At 37.4% G+C, this 15,384-nt stretch overlaps 1 protein-coding gene across 1 annotated transcript in view; it reads left to right on the top strand.

The window, feature by feature from the left end:
• The first annotated feature begins 8,585 nt into the window (after positions 1–8,585).
• The window catches only part of Sptlc3 (serine palmitoyltransferase, long chain base subunit 3), a 128,632-nt gene continuing 121,833 nt past the window's right edge, over positions 8,586–15,384 (top strand). Inside the window, 1 exon segment of the mRNA NM_001106517.1 lies at positions 8,586–8,988. Within this exon segment, the coding sequence (NP_001099987.1) occupies positions 8,872–8,988 (117 nt within the window). The 5' untranslated portion in view covers positions 8,586–8,871.

Consider the following 15,384-nt stretch of genomic DNA (forward strand, 5'->3'; position numbering starts at 1 on the left):
GAATGCCTAAGTTCTCACGAGTGATAACTAATGCTGAAGAGGACTAGAGCACAGAGACACACTCTTCCACTGCTAGTGGGAGTAAAAACATGTGCAGCCACTCTGAAAACTGATAAGACAGAAAAATGAGAGCCAATCTTCTTCAAGATTCAGCTAAACCACTCTTGATCACACACCCAAAGGAAACTTCATTTTACCACTTGCTCAAACATGTTCATTGTAGCTTTATTCATAATAGCCAGAAACTGGAAACAACCTAGATATTCCTCAACAGAAGAGTGGATGTTAAAAAATGTGACACATTTACACAGTTGAGTATTACTCAAATGTTAAAATGACATCATGAAATTTTCAGGCAAATGTGGAACTAGAAAAAAAAATCATTCTGACTGAGGTAAACCAGATCCAGAAAGACAAATACGGTATTCATTCACTTGTAAGTGAATATTACCCATTAAGAAAATGATAATCCACAGCCCATAGACTCAGAGAGGTTAAGTAAAGAGAAGGGGTTATAGTGGGGAATGCATGGATCCCCCTGGGAAGGGGAAATAGAATATATTTTGTGGATGAACTGGGAGCTGATGGAGATGGGGAAGGGAAGGATTGGGTATGTGTGAGGGGATGGGATGGAGGGAGAAAGTGCAAGGACAAATGACTAAATTTGGGGAGTATTTGGGTGGTGGTGTAGAAACTTAGTGCAGTGGAAACTTCCTGGAATCTATAATGGGAACCCTAATGAAGATTCCTAGTAATGGGGAGTACAGAACCTCAACTAGCCTAATCTTACAGCAAGTCTTGGCTTCAAGTGGAGAGACTAGATTGCATCCAATTGAATTATTGGACACAGGGATTCCATGGGGAGGTGGGGGGAACAGGCTTATGCTAAGACAAAGAGTTGCTCTCCTCAAACTGACAGTAGGCCCAGTTGCCAAGGATAATAATAACACAACTCATTGAACATAGAGAAAACAAGCTGGTCTACATAGTGCCTTCACCCCTATCTTCTAGTCTCTAGTGAAGAAAGTTATTCTTCAGGCTACCAAAAGAGAAATGTGAACGCTCACCTAGCCACAAAACCTTTGACATACAATCTGTCCAGCCTGCCATATACACTATCGCAATGGTGGCACAGAACTTTTGGAAGTAACCAACTACTATCTGGTTTTACTTAAGGTACATTGCATGAGAAGGAACCCATATCTGACACTACTTGAGAAACCAAGATCCAGAGACTAGATAATCCAATAATCTAGAGACCTAGGGAAAAAGCACAATTTGTCCAGTAAGTAGTGGTGGTGGTGGTGGTGGTGGTGGTGGTGGTGGTGGTGGTGGTGGTGGTGGTGGTGGTGGTAGTGGTGGTAGTAGTAGTAGTAGTAGTAGTAGTAGTAGTAGTAGTAATTCCGAATAACATTTTGCTACACTCATAGGTCAGTGCTTTATTAAGTCATCATCAGAGAGGTTTCCTCCAGCATTATGCAAATAGATGCAGAAACCCACAGCCAAATGCTATGCAAACAGACACTAAATAGTTGGTCTCTATCAAATCCCCCCTCTCAGATTTCAGGGAATCCTGCAGAAAAGGAGGCAGGAAGTCTTTAAGAGTCAGAGGGAATAGAAGAAACCAGAAGAACATGGCCCTCTGAATCAACTAAGCAAAGCTCATATGAGCTCACAGAGACTGAAGCAGCAAGCACCAGGTCCTCTGCATATAAAGTACAGATATTAGTTTAGTATTTTTATGGGACTCCTCACCATGAGGAAAAATGGGTCTATGACTCTTTCACCTGCTCTTGGGACTTCTTTTCTCCTCTTGGGTTGCCATGTCCAATTTTGATATAAAAAGTTTTTGCTTTACCAATTTAATTTTATTTTGTCGTGTTTGGTTGTTACCTCTTAGAAACACTCACAAAGACTAGATCCTGTGAGTAGGGAGAGTAAATGGCTTGGGTAAAGGGAGTGGAGACTATAATCTAGATATATTGCAGAGTAAAGAATCTATCGTCAATAAAAAAGGAGAGACAGAATGCAAGTAAAGGACACAAGTCATACACACACACACACACACACACACACACACACACACACACACACACATATATATCATATATAGAAATTGTTCTTCTAATTCTGATTCTGTCATGGAATTTTGGTTTTGGCAGTGGATAAATGTATGAAATATTTAATAATGAAGTGTAAAATTTGAAGCTCCACAGCTTTCAATATGAATACCTATTCTAACTTTATAGACATTTGTTTAGTTGTATAGATTCTGGCCTACTTACTTTTGGTGTATGCTGTTTTTATTTATCTTCATTATTTTTATAATAAATTTTATTTGAAAATAAAATTTAATAAGTAAATGCAAAAATATGCATTTTCAAACATCCCTAATAAAGATGATAGAATGACCCTTTGTTACTCTTTACTTATATTTAATTGAAATAATAATGTGGTCAGCAGTGTAACTCTTCTCTCAATTTTCCATATCACAATAACTGGATCTTGTGAGTATATTAACTTAAGTGATAAAAATGGATTTTAAAAAGTGTTAAAAGACACAAAAAAATTCAGTTAGATTGGAATGTTTGATAGATCTAATTTAATACAATGCTATAGTTAGAAGCAATGTACAACATACTTGCAAATTACTCAAAAATTAGCTGTTAAGTGTTAGCCCACACACAATAAAGATAAGTGTGGTGAGATAATATATGTCAATTATCTTGTCAAAGCCATTCTATAGTATATGAGTATGTTACAAGACCCATCATGATGCACAATATAAATAGTATTTAATTTATATTTTATTTTATGAAAAGGGTCCTTGGTTGATCATAATAGATTATCCATATAATTATACACTTCAGGCTTTCTCAAAGCACTCAACATTTTGTGGGACCATCAATCATAGGTTTGTCACAGAACAAAAATAAAAACCATGTGACATTCCTAGATTGAAGATGAGAGGAAGGCACAATGGCTGAGTGATTTGAATGACCCATTAATGGTAGAAAACTGAGGAAACCAGATTCTCCCTGTTGCTCTTAGGCTAGTGAGCTCCATCTACATTCAGATCAAACACATCTGTTTCTGATGAAAGTGATGGACATTTCACTTCTATTTATCATGCCTTGCTAAGTAGGAACTGAAATGAATCTTTTTGCTAGGAAAGAATTAGGAAAAACCATTAATTTGTTTGATTTCTTTTCTACACACAAAACTTGCTCTAGAAGATGTTTCGGGACCTCTGCCTCCTTCCAATTGTAGGTTTTTATGTGATGATTCAAAGTCAATAGTGTTCCTCTTTGATTCAGATTGTGGACACTTTCTATATATTCTAGTTAAGAGTTCTTTCTTATTGGAGACATAATAGAACTTTCTGTTTCCAAATTCTTGGAGACTTTATTCAAACAGTGTGTAGAATTTCCCACTCATACCTCTATTAATCTTCAGGATAACCTAGTATTGCTCACTCAAAAAAACACAGTTGGATTTTGGATCATCACATCTGATGGACTAGGTGGCGTACATTTGTTCTAATTTAGATTCATGCACATAGCCTCTGGGACAAAGATTTGGGCTCAAGGACCTACTTGGGATGTGTTCAAGAAAAATGGGTAAGTAAAACAAGGAAAAAAAGCAAGCTGATAACAGTTTCGCAAATATTGTTATTGCTGAGGACAAGTGACTGCCATACCACTGGCCACTAAATGAACACACGTCAGAATAAAGAAGAAAAGAACAGGCAGGGGTTCTTTGCTCATGACTCCTGTGCTCTTTTGGCACAAATCTGATGCCCTGGATGTGAAATCCTTAGTACACATGGGCCCACATTACAGAGCAGAGGGCATCTATGGTCACATAACCTATCCAGATACAGAGAGAGACAGCTGACACATAATAAACTGTCTTACAAGGACAAACATTTAAGTCAAAGCCTGGTGATGCCAGGGAATCTGTGGTTGTAGCTCTAGTGAGGATGTATTTTGGAGCAAAGCCATGAGGTAGATTTGTATTGCAGATAATCTTTATAATCTCAGTAGCCCACAAAATCTTGAGATATAAAAACCAAATCTATCTTGATCTTGATTAAAAGCTCTAAACCTAAGCAGATTAAAAGCTATAGTTTCCACAAGCTAACAGACAAGTTGATGTGGTTACCTTCTTATTTCTCAATCAATTTCAATGACTTCTGGTTCAGTCCACACTTAATAATTGGTCACATAGAGTTTGCATTTTTATGCCACTGTGCCTAAATCTTGGTATTGAGGCAGTTTTTGAAGAGGCTACACTAATGAGAGTTTCTCCAGACTAAATCTTTTAGGTAAATTAAGTTCTATGTAGATTTATGAGTCAACACTGATATGGCATTAATTCTCCATAACTACTTAATGAATTGCAAAATTTTACTGTATTGGAAAGGCAAAATAAAATATTTACTTACTGCTTGGTCAGAAGTGAAAATTTTTTAGTCCTAATAGTCATGGTTATTTCTTTCCTTGGTGGCTAATGCTTGTCAGGTCTATATCAAAAGGGAAGTCATCCATAGTAGGCACACTGTTATCTCTCACCCTAGACCCACATGTTTTGAGTTCATGAACTTTTTTCATTGCATATTATTCCCAGGGCTTTGAGAAGTCACTTAACCTATTGAAATGTTAATTTCCACATCAACTCTATTCAATCAAACAGATAAAAATGAAATGATGGATACGTAATAGATTTGCATTGACTTAATTCTGTACAATGCTAACCATTCATTCTGTTCACTTTACGACAACTCTCATTTAGCTACAGCTTTTTCCAAATGTCCTGAGAAGCCTCTGAGCATCTCGTTATTGTCTGCTTGTATTCTGTTGTCTTCCCTTGTGTCTGCTCCATTAACGGAGTGTCTTAGAAGCAGATGTCTGGGCAAAACAAAAAACCATCAGAAAACATAAAATTATCATTGATTAGACTCATTTGTGCTGTTCATTATGCAGGGATATGCTAACTTTTATCTTCAACAACTATCTTAAATAGTGGCTATGAGGGCACTCCTAAATCTTAGTTCTTAGAGAGAGGGAGACTGAGGGTGCTTTGTTGATTTACTGTATCTGAAGACACAGCAAAAATGAAATAAGCAGTAATTATTCAAACTATTATCAAGTTTACTGATTAAAATTCATTTAGTTAATTAAAAACACTAAAATATTGCTAAATATTTATTGTTTTTACTGTTGAACCTAAAGCCTCCATTCATTGGAACAGAACTTCACATTTATTTAGATAGATGACGCAAAGCAATGACCCACCGCTGAACTCTGTACTCCTAGAAGTAATCCAATGCAAAGTACAGGTAAACTAAGGAGATTTCCAGCAGGCAGCAGTACATATGCATTGCAATGTGACAGAAAAGGTTCAAGAGTGAAAATGGGGAAAGGCCCAGTCAGCAAAGTGCTTGCTATATTTAAATGCTGGTTACTTACATACACAGTCAACATTGTTAGAGACAGGGGATCATGTACAATGAGAGACTGTCTCAGAAACTAAGGGACACCAGCAACAGACATATCAAAGTAGACAGGGCAAAGCTCACAGGGCCTTAACCTTGAAAAAGAGCTATGGACTACTAAGGAGCACAGAGGACAGGAGAATTAGACTTCTTCAGGGAAAAGCACAGTAATTGATTTTTCCAATACAAAATGGTCAGCCCTGAATATATATGCATGCACATATACGCATGTGGCAACAATTAGTGAGTAAAGAGGACATGAATTTGAAAGAGAGCAAGGGGAAGTATGTGAGAGGATGTGGGAAAGAAAGAGAATAGAGAAATGATATAACTAGAATCTCAAAGGAAACCAAAAACTCAAGTTGGAAAGAGATTGAAGACACCTAATATTGAACTCTTCTCCACAAGCACCTGCTAACATGTTAACATATATAAACCTGTACATACACCCTCCACATGCAAACATGCAGGTTCAAGACCTTGTAATAGGTCTCACTAAAGGCCTATGTGTGGTTACAAAACTTGATAGATAGGAAGAGAGGGAAACATAAGGTGCTTTTGAGATGAGATGTTTTCTTTACATGTGACTTTTGTCTCCGTGTAGAGAGAAAATGAAGAAAAATATGAAGATGAAGAGAAGCATAAAATGGGAAACATGCAAAAAAGGAGAGGAAGAAAGATCTTCTGCTCTCTAAATTGTTAGTTTGATCTTAAAATCCCCATTCAAATCATAGTTTTAGAAGTTGTGGATAAGGCTTCATGATATTCACACCGTGAGCACATACCAGTTCAAGGTTCAAGATTAGGTCTCCAGCATCAAGATTAAAATATCCTTATCAATTCTATAGAGAAAAATAGAACTCAGTCAAGAATAACATAATGTCTTCACATTATCATTCTGGGTAACATGAGGCTGTCAGTCAGGCCAACAACAATCAGTACTTTCTCCCACATCTTTATCTCTCTGTTGTGCAAAATTTAGAAGGAAATAAGCCAGCAAAGATTTAATGCCCACCACCCACTGTAACAGCCTCAGAAGAAAAAACACAGTCAAAAGTTCATTCTGCTCTGATAACAGGAGTTGGGTCAAATGCAATAAGATTTCTGAGTTGGAAACAAATTGGGCTTCATATAGACAGCATTAATTTAATATCATTGTGCTCCAGACTTCGTCTTACTCATCCAGGCATAAGGGAGATGGGGATACTTGCATGAAAATTATAGTCATATCATCATTACCATGACCTCTTCTGGAAGTCACTTTATTCTGGAGATAAATAAGACAATTCAAATAAGGATACAAGGCTCTGGCAACAGATACCATTTTCTATTATTTTAGGGGGTTTTTTTTGTTTGTTTGTTTACTGTCTGTTCATTCATTTGTATCATTGGCCCAATAATTGAACTTTATTTCTAGATACCTGGTATTTAAAAGTCTTGATTCTGTACTAAGACAGGAAAATGGGTAATCTCCTCCCTGTTCATCAAGATTCGTGACTGACACCCCTATACTAAAAGATAGTAAGATAGTAAATTAACAGGAAAATAATATGGCCAATGTATTAAATTATAGATTTATATGACAGTGTCATTCAAGTGGATGATTCAAAGACTCAAGGCGGATTAGTCAGGGTTTTGCTATTCATTTTACACTCAGTTAAGAAAGTCAACAAGACCTATATATTCAGTGTCTTCTTAGTCTCTCTTAGCATCTCTCCTCCCAAGAATGAGACAAGGCACCTGAAAGAGAATCATGTGGTCTACTGCAAGATGGAGTATGTCAGAGAACTTTATAGTGAGCCCCAAAACACCAAACATTTGAAGAAAGATTAATTGCTAAGACTCATCTCAAAAGCAGGAAGTTTGGTTTCATACATTGAGGAGAGGAATCAGATTGTGATGGGATGAGGAGACAGAAATATTAAAAAGTGAAGAGAGGGTCTCAATTTGTAGTGTGGTCTAGCCTGGAAGTCACTATGTATTCCAAACTGCAAAACTGGCCTAGAATTAGCAATTGCCGTGCCTCCAGCTCCCCAATAATGGGATTACAGGAGTGTCCCACCATACCTTAAGAACATTACTTCCAAGGCCTTCCGTTTCAGATATGATTGTCTGATCTCAACAGAGGAAAAGCACAAAGGTAAGCTCAGAAACATCAACTGTAAATGGTTGCTAAAACTCAACACGCCATAGTGCCTTTTGATGGAAAGTGGAAGAAGCAGGCCTCTGGTGATTGTTATATTGAAAGAATAGGGCTAGTGAGTACATCAGAGGTACTTGTGGAGCATGATTTTATGGTCACCATATGCCTCACAACAATAGAGTCAGTGGCACACTTAAGTGTCATTTTCTACTGTGCTGCAGATATAGTGTCTCATTTTCAATGCAGAAAACTAAAATAAAGAAAAGATACCTGGCTCCTTTAAGGTCATATGATTAAAAAAATAATTGAGAAATGGGGTGTTCTAATAGAGATGGTAATAGCTCCTCTAAGGTTATATCATAACACCTAATGCATTCCTGGTAAGAAATAGAATATTCTGTCTCACGGACTTCTGTCTGTCTGTCCTAAATTTTAAATGGCCTGGGACCCTTCCACATTTCATCCTTTTGAATGTTGTATGGTGCATATGTTTCTATGTGGATTATGAATATTGCTATTGTGATTTAATATGTACCATGCCCAGTGATAGGTGTTGACCATTTGCATGTTACTTACACAATTTAGTCACTCCCATGTACACTCAACCATTTTCAGGGACCAATAACCACAAGCTTCTCTCCCACCTCACCTCCAAAACTCTGCACCCACTGAACAATTCACTAGTCCTTTGCCCTGTAGTCCCTAGAAGTCACTTATGAATGTTATTTTCTGGCACAAAGAATATTTTTTTAAAAGTTTAACTTACAAAGAAAATAATTGTAACTATATGCAAAGGGGAGAGGATACAAGAAAAAAAAACTTTGTAAGTAGCTCTTCAGTACTTTGAACTCTGTGAATGTGCTGTGTATATCTTTAAAAGTCACTCCACCTCTCAGCCCGCCTCCTCAGTATTTGTCGCTAATTTTTTTTTTGGTTCCCCAGTGTCCTCAGCCTCAAAAGGCAGCTAGCAAGGCAAATTCTCTTTGTAGTTTCAGAACAGGTTTGTTGCCATGGATCCCACAACGCGACTGGAGTAAACTAGTAAAAGGTAACAACTAAAGATCTAGTCAATAGATAGGCTGTGGTTCTTCTTCTGGAAAATCCTGACTGGTAGGATTCCTTTAAAGGCTCTGCCGCAAAGTGCTTTATGTTATTACTTCAGCTGCTTGAAAAGTGAAGTTCCAGGAGACCGCAGAAAGAGAACCTGCCTTGGCCAAAGCACTTCCCACTAATGGCCAACCCGAGGGACAGTGCTGTTACTAATGGGACTCTACGCAATCCCAAGACCCAGCCGGGAAAAAGACAGAGCACTGATTGTGTGAAAAATGGAATCTCGAAAGAAGCCCAGGTAAGAAGCTACCTTTTACATCTTTAACCAGCACAGCCAAAATATTTCTGTGTTTCTCTTTGCAACACTGTTTAAGCCAGTCTTTACTAAAAGTAAAAAGAAAGAAAAAAACAGTTTCTTTCATGAGATGTTTTCTTGGGTTGTCTCTGTGTTTTGACTAATCATTTCTGTGTGGCTGTTATGAAGCTTTGATGTGACAAGGGAATTTCTTCTCCAGATAAGAAATCTGCATACAGAGTCACAAGATCCTAGATTCTTTAAAGTACAGACTTTGTAAACTTTTTTTTTACCCCGAAGCATTCTGGGGACATGATAGTGAAAGATTAAACTCTTTGGCTCATCAAACAACCTTCTATACTCAGGATGCTTCCAAAGTAAAAGGGAAGTGAGGATAAATCTTTCTGAGATTGTAACCCTTCTCCCTGGTGGAGATGAAATGTGTCTCTGGTTGGAAGGATCTTTTGGATGTTTAATAGAGCATTGTCACAGCCCACTACATAATGACAGGCTAAAATCTATCTTTGAAATTTGACCCCCAGTATTCTTTTCTAAAAAACACTTCAGGAAGTATAGCTTAGGGTATTCTGCACTCTAAGAGCAAAAAAGCATCTTTAAAACAGAAGTTTTATTTCCATTTCATACTTTTCTCCCTCATTTTCGGAACGAGGCTGAGGTTCAGCAAAATATTTGAGAGGTTGTGCTAGGCAAGACAAATTTAAGAAAGTACTCAAAATAATGTCCCAAACCTCTGAGGTTCTTGAGTAAAACCAATGTCCATGTTGCATATCATGCCCAGACTCTGGTCTAATTCACATGGTGAGCTAATCTGCTTGAGGACAAATGTGAGTAGACAGATGAGCACACTAACTGGGGTGAGTTGGGAAAGCTGTATGCGGAACCCCATGCAACCCTTTCCTTGTTCAATCACTCTAAGGATACAGCTTCTACTGGGGAAAAGTTCAGATTGTGTCAAGCACACAGAACAGACAAGGCTGGCTAGGTATCAAACTTGTAGGTCCAGTTGAGAGGGGAAGAAAATGCATTCTCAAGAGCCTGGCTTATATAGTGAAATGATATGGTCCCCCAAACATAGCCCTCTCTTACCAAAAGACATTAGGAAGCATCTACCGGAATCCTCAGTCTGGAGCAGGATGAAGAGAAAGGGCAGAAGAGAAAGCATAGCACTGAACACCATCCACTCAGATCATTGCTAAAATGCCCCTTATCTCTGACCTACCTGTCTTGCTTGCCACTGTTTACCTTCTAGGTTATTCTGATTCTTGGCTATTTTATTTGAACAGGGATGCCTTCAAACAAGTTTTCTTTATTTATCTTGGTTTCAAAAGTACATTTTAGTGCTTGAAAATGAAAGGGTAAATGGATAGCACAATCATTCCTATGTAAAGTCAGGACCCCAGAGGTACCTAAGTATAAGTGTACAAGACCACCCCATCCTTAGTCATGGAAGCTTCTTCAGGAGCAACTGACAATGTCGCTCCTGTGGCCTTTCTTGACAGCTCTTTCTCACCAGTCATCCCGATCCTGTTTGCTAAGATATATTTAGATGATTCTAAGTTGAATTTGGCTTCCACTGAGAGCCTCAGTTGTGATTAATATTTTCCTGAAACAATAAGCTCTCCTGAGATCCTGACAGGGTGAAGCTAACAAGGGCCTATTTTCTCCCTCCAAAGCATGAAAAAAGTTCTTTAGTATCATGATCCTCAGGCAAAATTTTTAACCCACGGGCCCCTTAACAAGCTAGCCTGGACCAACAAACTTGCCTTTTGGCAAAAACAATCCAAGTATGTGGTGCCTGAGATCAGTGGTCTTCCAAATGCTCTGCTGGGACTTCAGTCCTATGGGACAGTGCTCAAATCCTACCAGTTTCAAGAAAGATCCCTTTCCATTTTCTTTTCTGCTTCTTGTGCTCACACCAAAACAGTTCCCTCTTTCATCCACAGTTCCTCTGTAAGGTTTCGTTGGCAAAAATCCCCAGCATAGTAAACTAAAGGTAAACACTGTTAGGCAGTTTCTTGGGAATGTCCTTCATTTTCTTCCAGGGTAGCTTGGTGTGAGTTCTGTGGCTCCAGCATATGGGCTCAGAGGCCAAACCTCACAACTGACCAGAAGCCTGAACTATTCCATTTTGGAAATCATCTAGAGTTTCTTTCTGGAGCTTTTCTGATCCTTAATCCTATTCCCCATCTCCCCTTAGTAAAGCCCCAGATGCCCCAGGGATGAACTGAAACAGGCTTTTTATCACTGATTAAGTCCATTTGTTTGAAAGGCATTGGAGGGATCAAAGTGACTGCTACCACTCTCTTAGGAAAACGTGAATAACCACTGAGCTATGTAGACTATGCTTGAGATGTAGTCATAAGCTCATCACACAGGATGATGTTATTAAGCAATGGTAAAAAAAAAATTACTCTCTGAGTTTAACGAAGAAGAAAACAAAAGTATCAAATTCAAATCATTTTCCTTGATTTTTCACCTTTGCACTCAAGCAGAAGGAATAGATGAGAGTATGAAAAGATCAGCGATGTTTACAATATTATAACTTTACAGAACATTATAAAAGATACTGAAATTTTCCAATGTAAAATATAAATGAAAGGATGGACTGTAGACCTGGCTCAGTCAATAACAGCACTTGCGTTTCTTTCAGAGGACCAGGGTTCAAGCCTCAGCACCTATATGGTGGCTCACAATCCCTCTTAACTCCATTTCTAGGAGATCTGGCACCATCTTCTGGGCTCCACCAGCACCAGGCTCATATAAAAAATAAATCTTTAAAATATATCATTGAAGTGAGAAATTCCTTTACAGTAGCACGAAAATAAAAGGACATATGAGTAGATTTTAAATTAAAGTAAAAAATAATGTAGAGAAAGTGACACTTCTGAGATGCATAAAATAAAGCTAGAATAAAATGAAATCCATACATTAACGATAAAAACAATAAAATAAAAAGTTTGCAGTTCTGTCTATGGTGGTTTATAAACCACATGTGAGTAGAACATTTCTTAAAGCAGACAAACAACTTTAAAATTATGTAGAAAATTAATAAGGAAAAATAAACAGAAAATTGCTCTAAAAAGTAATAATGAGGGAAAATAAGCACTATGTTATATAAGAAATAACTGAAGACTTTTATAATGACAAGCATACCATAAATATTAGAGGTGATTATAAATCCATACATAATAATGGGAAATATAGACTAAAATCGTATTCACATAGAGAAAGTCATCATCACTATAGCATAAAACTCAAGATCCACAGAAGAAGAGGTTTAAAACTTACCTTGATAAAAATAAAACATTTCTTTCTGGATGACAAAAGCAAAATTTAAAAAATAAAACACATAAAATCATGAATGGGCACATTATAGGCCAGAAAAGTGTTTACAGTTCACAGCATAAAATGAAAAAAAAATTCATTTATGAAGACATTTTAGAACCCAGCATCCCAAATGTCTAAATCCAGAGACAACAATGGAAAAATATATGAAAGAATATAGAATGTGAGAGGATGCTAGAGGATGGACCATCACAGAATCACAAAGAAATAAAGACCCACTTTCTCAGTGGTGTCTATGAAGTGCAAAAATCAAGATGGGATGTAGTTTAAAGAACCTAGTTATTTAGATCAGTATGACCCCAATGCTAAAGCTAATAAATAAAATTGTCAGCCACTGCTTGATGTCACAAGCAAGTTTAATATAATGTGCCTCACTTGATTTTCATAATAATATTTCTAAACCCCTATTTATTTCCATTATTTTGTATAGATAAGGAAATTGGGGTGTTAAGAACATAAATAACTTCTCAAGGTTATAAATGCTAGAAAGAAACCCTGCCAGGAGACCATTCCCCTGGGAAGCCTTGGACCATAATTGTAAGCACAGAATCCAAGAATACTCTTCCGTTCTTCCTACTCCACATCACTCTGTAGTTGAAAGTGTTGCAGGTAACCAAAAATAATAATAATTATAATACTCTCCAACATGTATTTATCTCTTTCAAAGCACAGGGCATTCTAAATGGCTTTCATCCACCATCTCATTACATTTTGGCTTGACTTGCTTCAGCAGTTAAGGAAACAGAATGTTTAATTAAGGTCATCAGCTCATAATAATCAAAACAAAGCTTGGGAATTAGGTTTGCCCAATCCCTAATCTCAAGGCTTTGTTCCCTAATTCACACTGTCTCTCTAAACACAAAACAGTATTAAGAATAAGACTTATTGGGGCTGGGGATTTAGCTCAGTGGTAGAGCGCTTACCTAGGAAGCGCAAGGCCCTGGGTTCGGTCCCCAGCTCCGAAAAAAAAAGAACCAAAAAAAAAAAAAAGAATAAGATTTATTACCGCCATTACAAAGAGGCCGACAGCACTAGGGCACAATGTTTGTATAGACTATGGGTATTATGGGTCACTTTATCCTTTCTATTTGGTTCTTCATAAAAATGTGAGATCATTTTCGCAAATAACTCCAAACTCACATGTTGGAGCTTTGTATATACAGCACTGCCCAACCACAGAGACACCACAGCAATGAACGATTTGCCTCTGTGGTTCACTTTAAACTTTCTAGGCTAAAGAACATAGTTACCCTTGTAACTTAAGTCATGTCGACTCAGAGATAAGCACATAGGACTCGCCGGAATTAAGTTGCCTGGTACTATAGAATGCCTACCACTTTTAGAAGCTTGCTGCAGGGTACATAGCTTCCATGAATATGTGGCTTGGTGTATGCAACTTTTTCTGAAAAGATTGATATCAGTAAATGATAGGTGACAAAAATAAATGAACAGTGAGTATAAATTATTTATGACATTTCTCATTGAGAGGTAGACTCTCATGCTGTTCCCATTGAACCTAGGTGTGACCTAATGTTTTACATAGATAGTACTAAGTATGGCTAAGCAGCACCCTAGGACTTCTGAGGCTCAGTTCAAGAAGACTTATAGCTTGAACCCAGTCTTAATAGAATAGTTACTCTTGAACCTTAGATGGCATTCTTGGCAGGAACAAAGTAGGTAAGAACCCAAGTAAGAGTCAGAAAGTATGCTGTGTTCTTAGCTCAGATGTATTAACAGCTTGCAAACCATGAAGTAAGCTAGTTTCATGGTGGCTCCACTTTCGTTGGAACCTGTCTGTTTCAATTGATTCTTGGGTCCCATCTGAGCTCTGACAAATGACAGATTTGCAAGTGTTGGTTCTCTTAAGTGTGGTGATGCCTATGACTCAGCAGGAGGAACTGGACATTGGAGTATTCTATTTGTTTAAAATACATAGGGAAGTCATCTTTCATAGACATTTTCCATACTTGCACATACTTCGAGTAGTTTATTTCAATTACCCATTGCTCTCAAGTTTTGGTCATGATTCCTTCCCCTGTAAATAAACATCTAGCCTATTTTGTTCGGTTTTGTCTTGTTTAGAATAAAGGATTGTGTGTTTAAACTAGATATGTATCTAAAATCCAAATACATCAACTCAAGTATATTCCACACAAAATCAAAATTATTTGCATAATTGTTTCATCCTGGGAAGACAATAAATGATTTGTCCATCTCACTGTTTTGGGATGTTGTACTAACATCTGATTCCAGAATAAACAAGCTGAAAGAACTCTCGTGATTATTTCCTAACAAAATGTCATTAGGAAATTCATTTCTTTTTCACTGTCTACCAGAGATGTTCAATAGTATCTATTAAACTTAGTTATCAAACGTTTCCCCTCTACTGCTATTGTAGGAGAGTACTCAATAATGTCTGAAATATAGTAAAAGCTTAGTAAATCTAGACATAAATTCTGAATTCCTTCATCCAATGGAAACATCAATCTTCATATTGTTTGGTTTCTTAGTAGTATTTGTCACACATATGTACTCTCCTTTACCATGGTCTAAAGGTGGAATGAGTGATTTCCCAGAAGTCCACAGTTAAAGCTTTGATACTCAGTATTGTGGTACACATGTGATGGAACTTTCAAGAGCAAAGCCTGATGGAGTCATTAGATGACTAGAGCCTGCCCTTGGGAATAGTAAAGGTAGTTCTTTTGGTACCTTGAGTTGGTTCTCATCAGAGGGAGCTACAAGAGTGAATACAATCTCAGAATCATTCTGCCTCTTTTTCTATATGTGATCTCTTGGGTTTTGTCATGAGGTAATAGAGACAAGAGAGCCATTGTCAGGGCCAGCACTCTTTTTTGAAGACTCAGTCTCCAAGACTGTCCAAGAAATTAACCTCTTTTTAAAATACTTAACTTCAGGCCTGCAGTAAGCAATAAAAACCAACTGATACACTTTTTCCTTAAAGCTTTTCTTCCTTTGGTTTTTAGGATGTACTGCTCTTGGTTTTTCTCCTTTATCAATAACTACTATTTTCTA

This window comes from Rattus norvegicus, chromosome 3, assembly GCF_021556685.1.
Source record: "Rattus norvegicus strain SHRSP/BbbUtx chromosome 3, alternate assembly SHRSP_T2T, whole genome shotgun sequence".
NCBI classification, from domain to species: domain Eukaryota; kingdom Metazoa; phylum Chordata; class Mammalia; order Rodentia; family Muridae; genus Rattus; species Rattus norvegicus.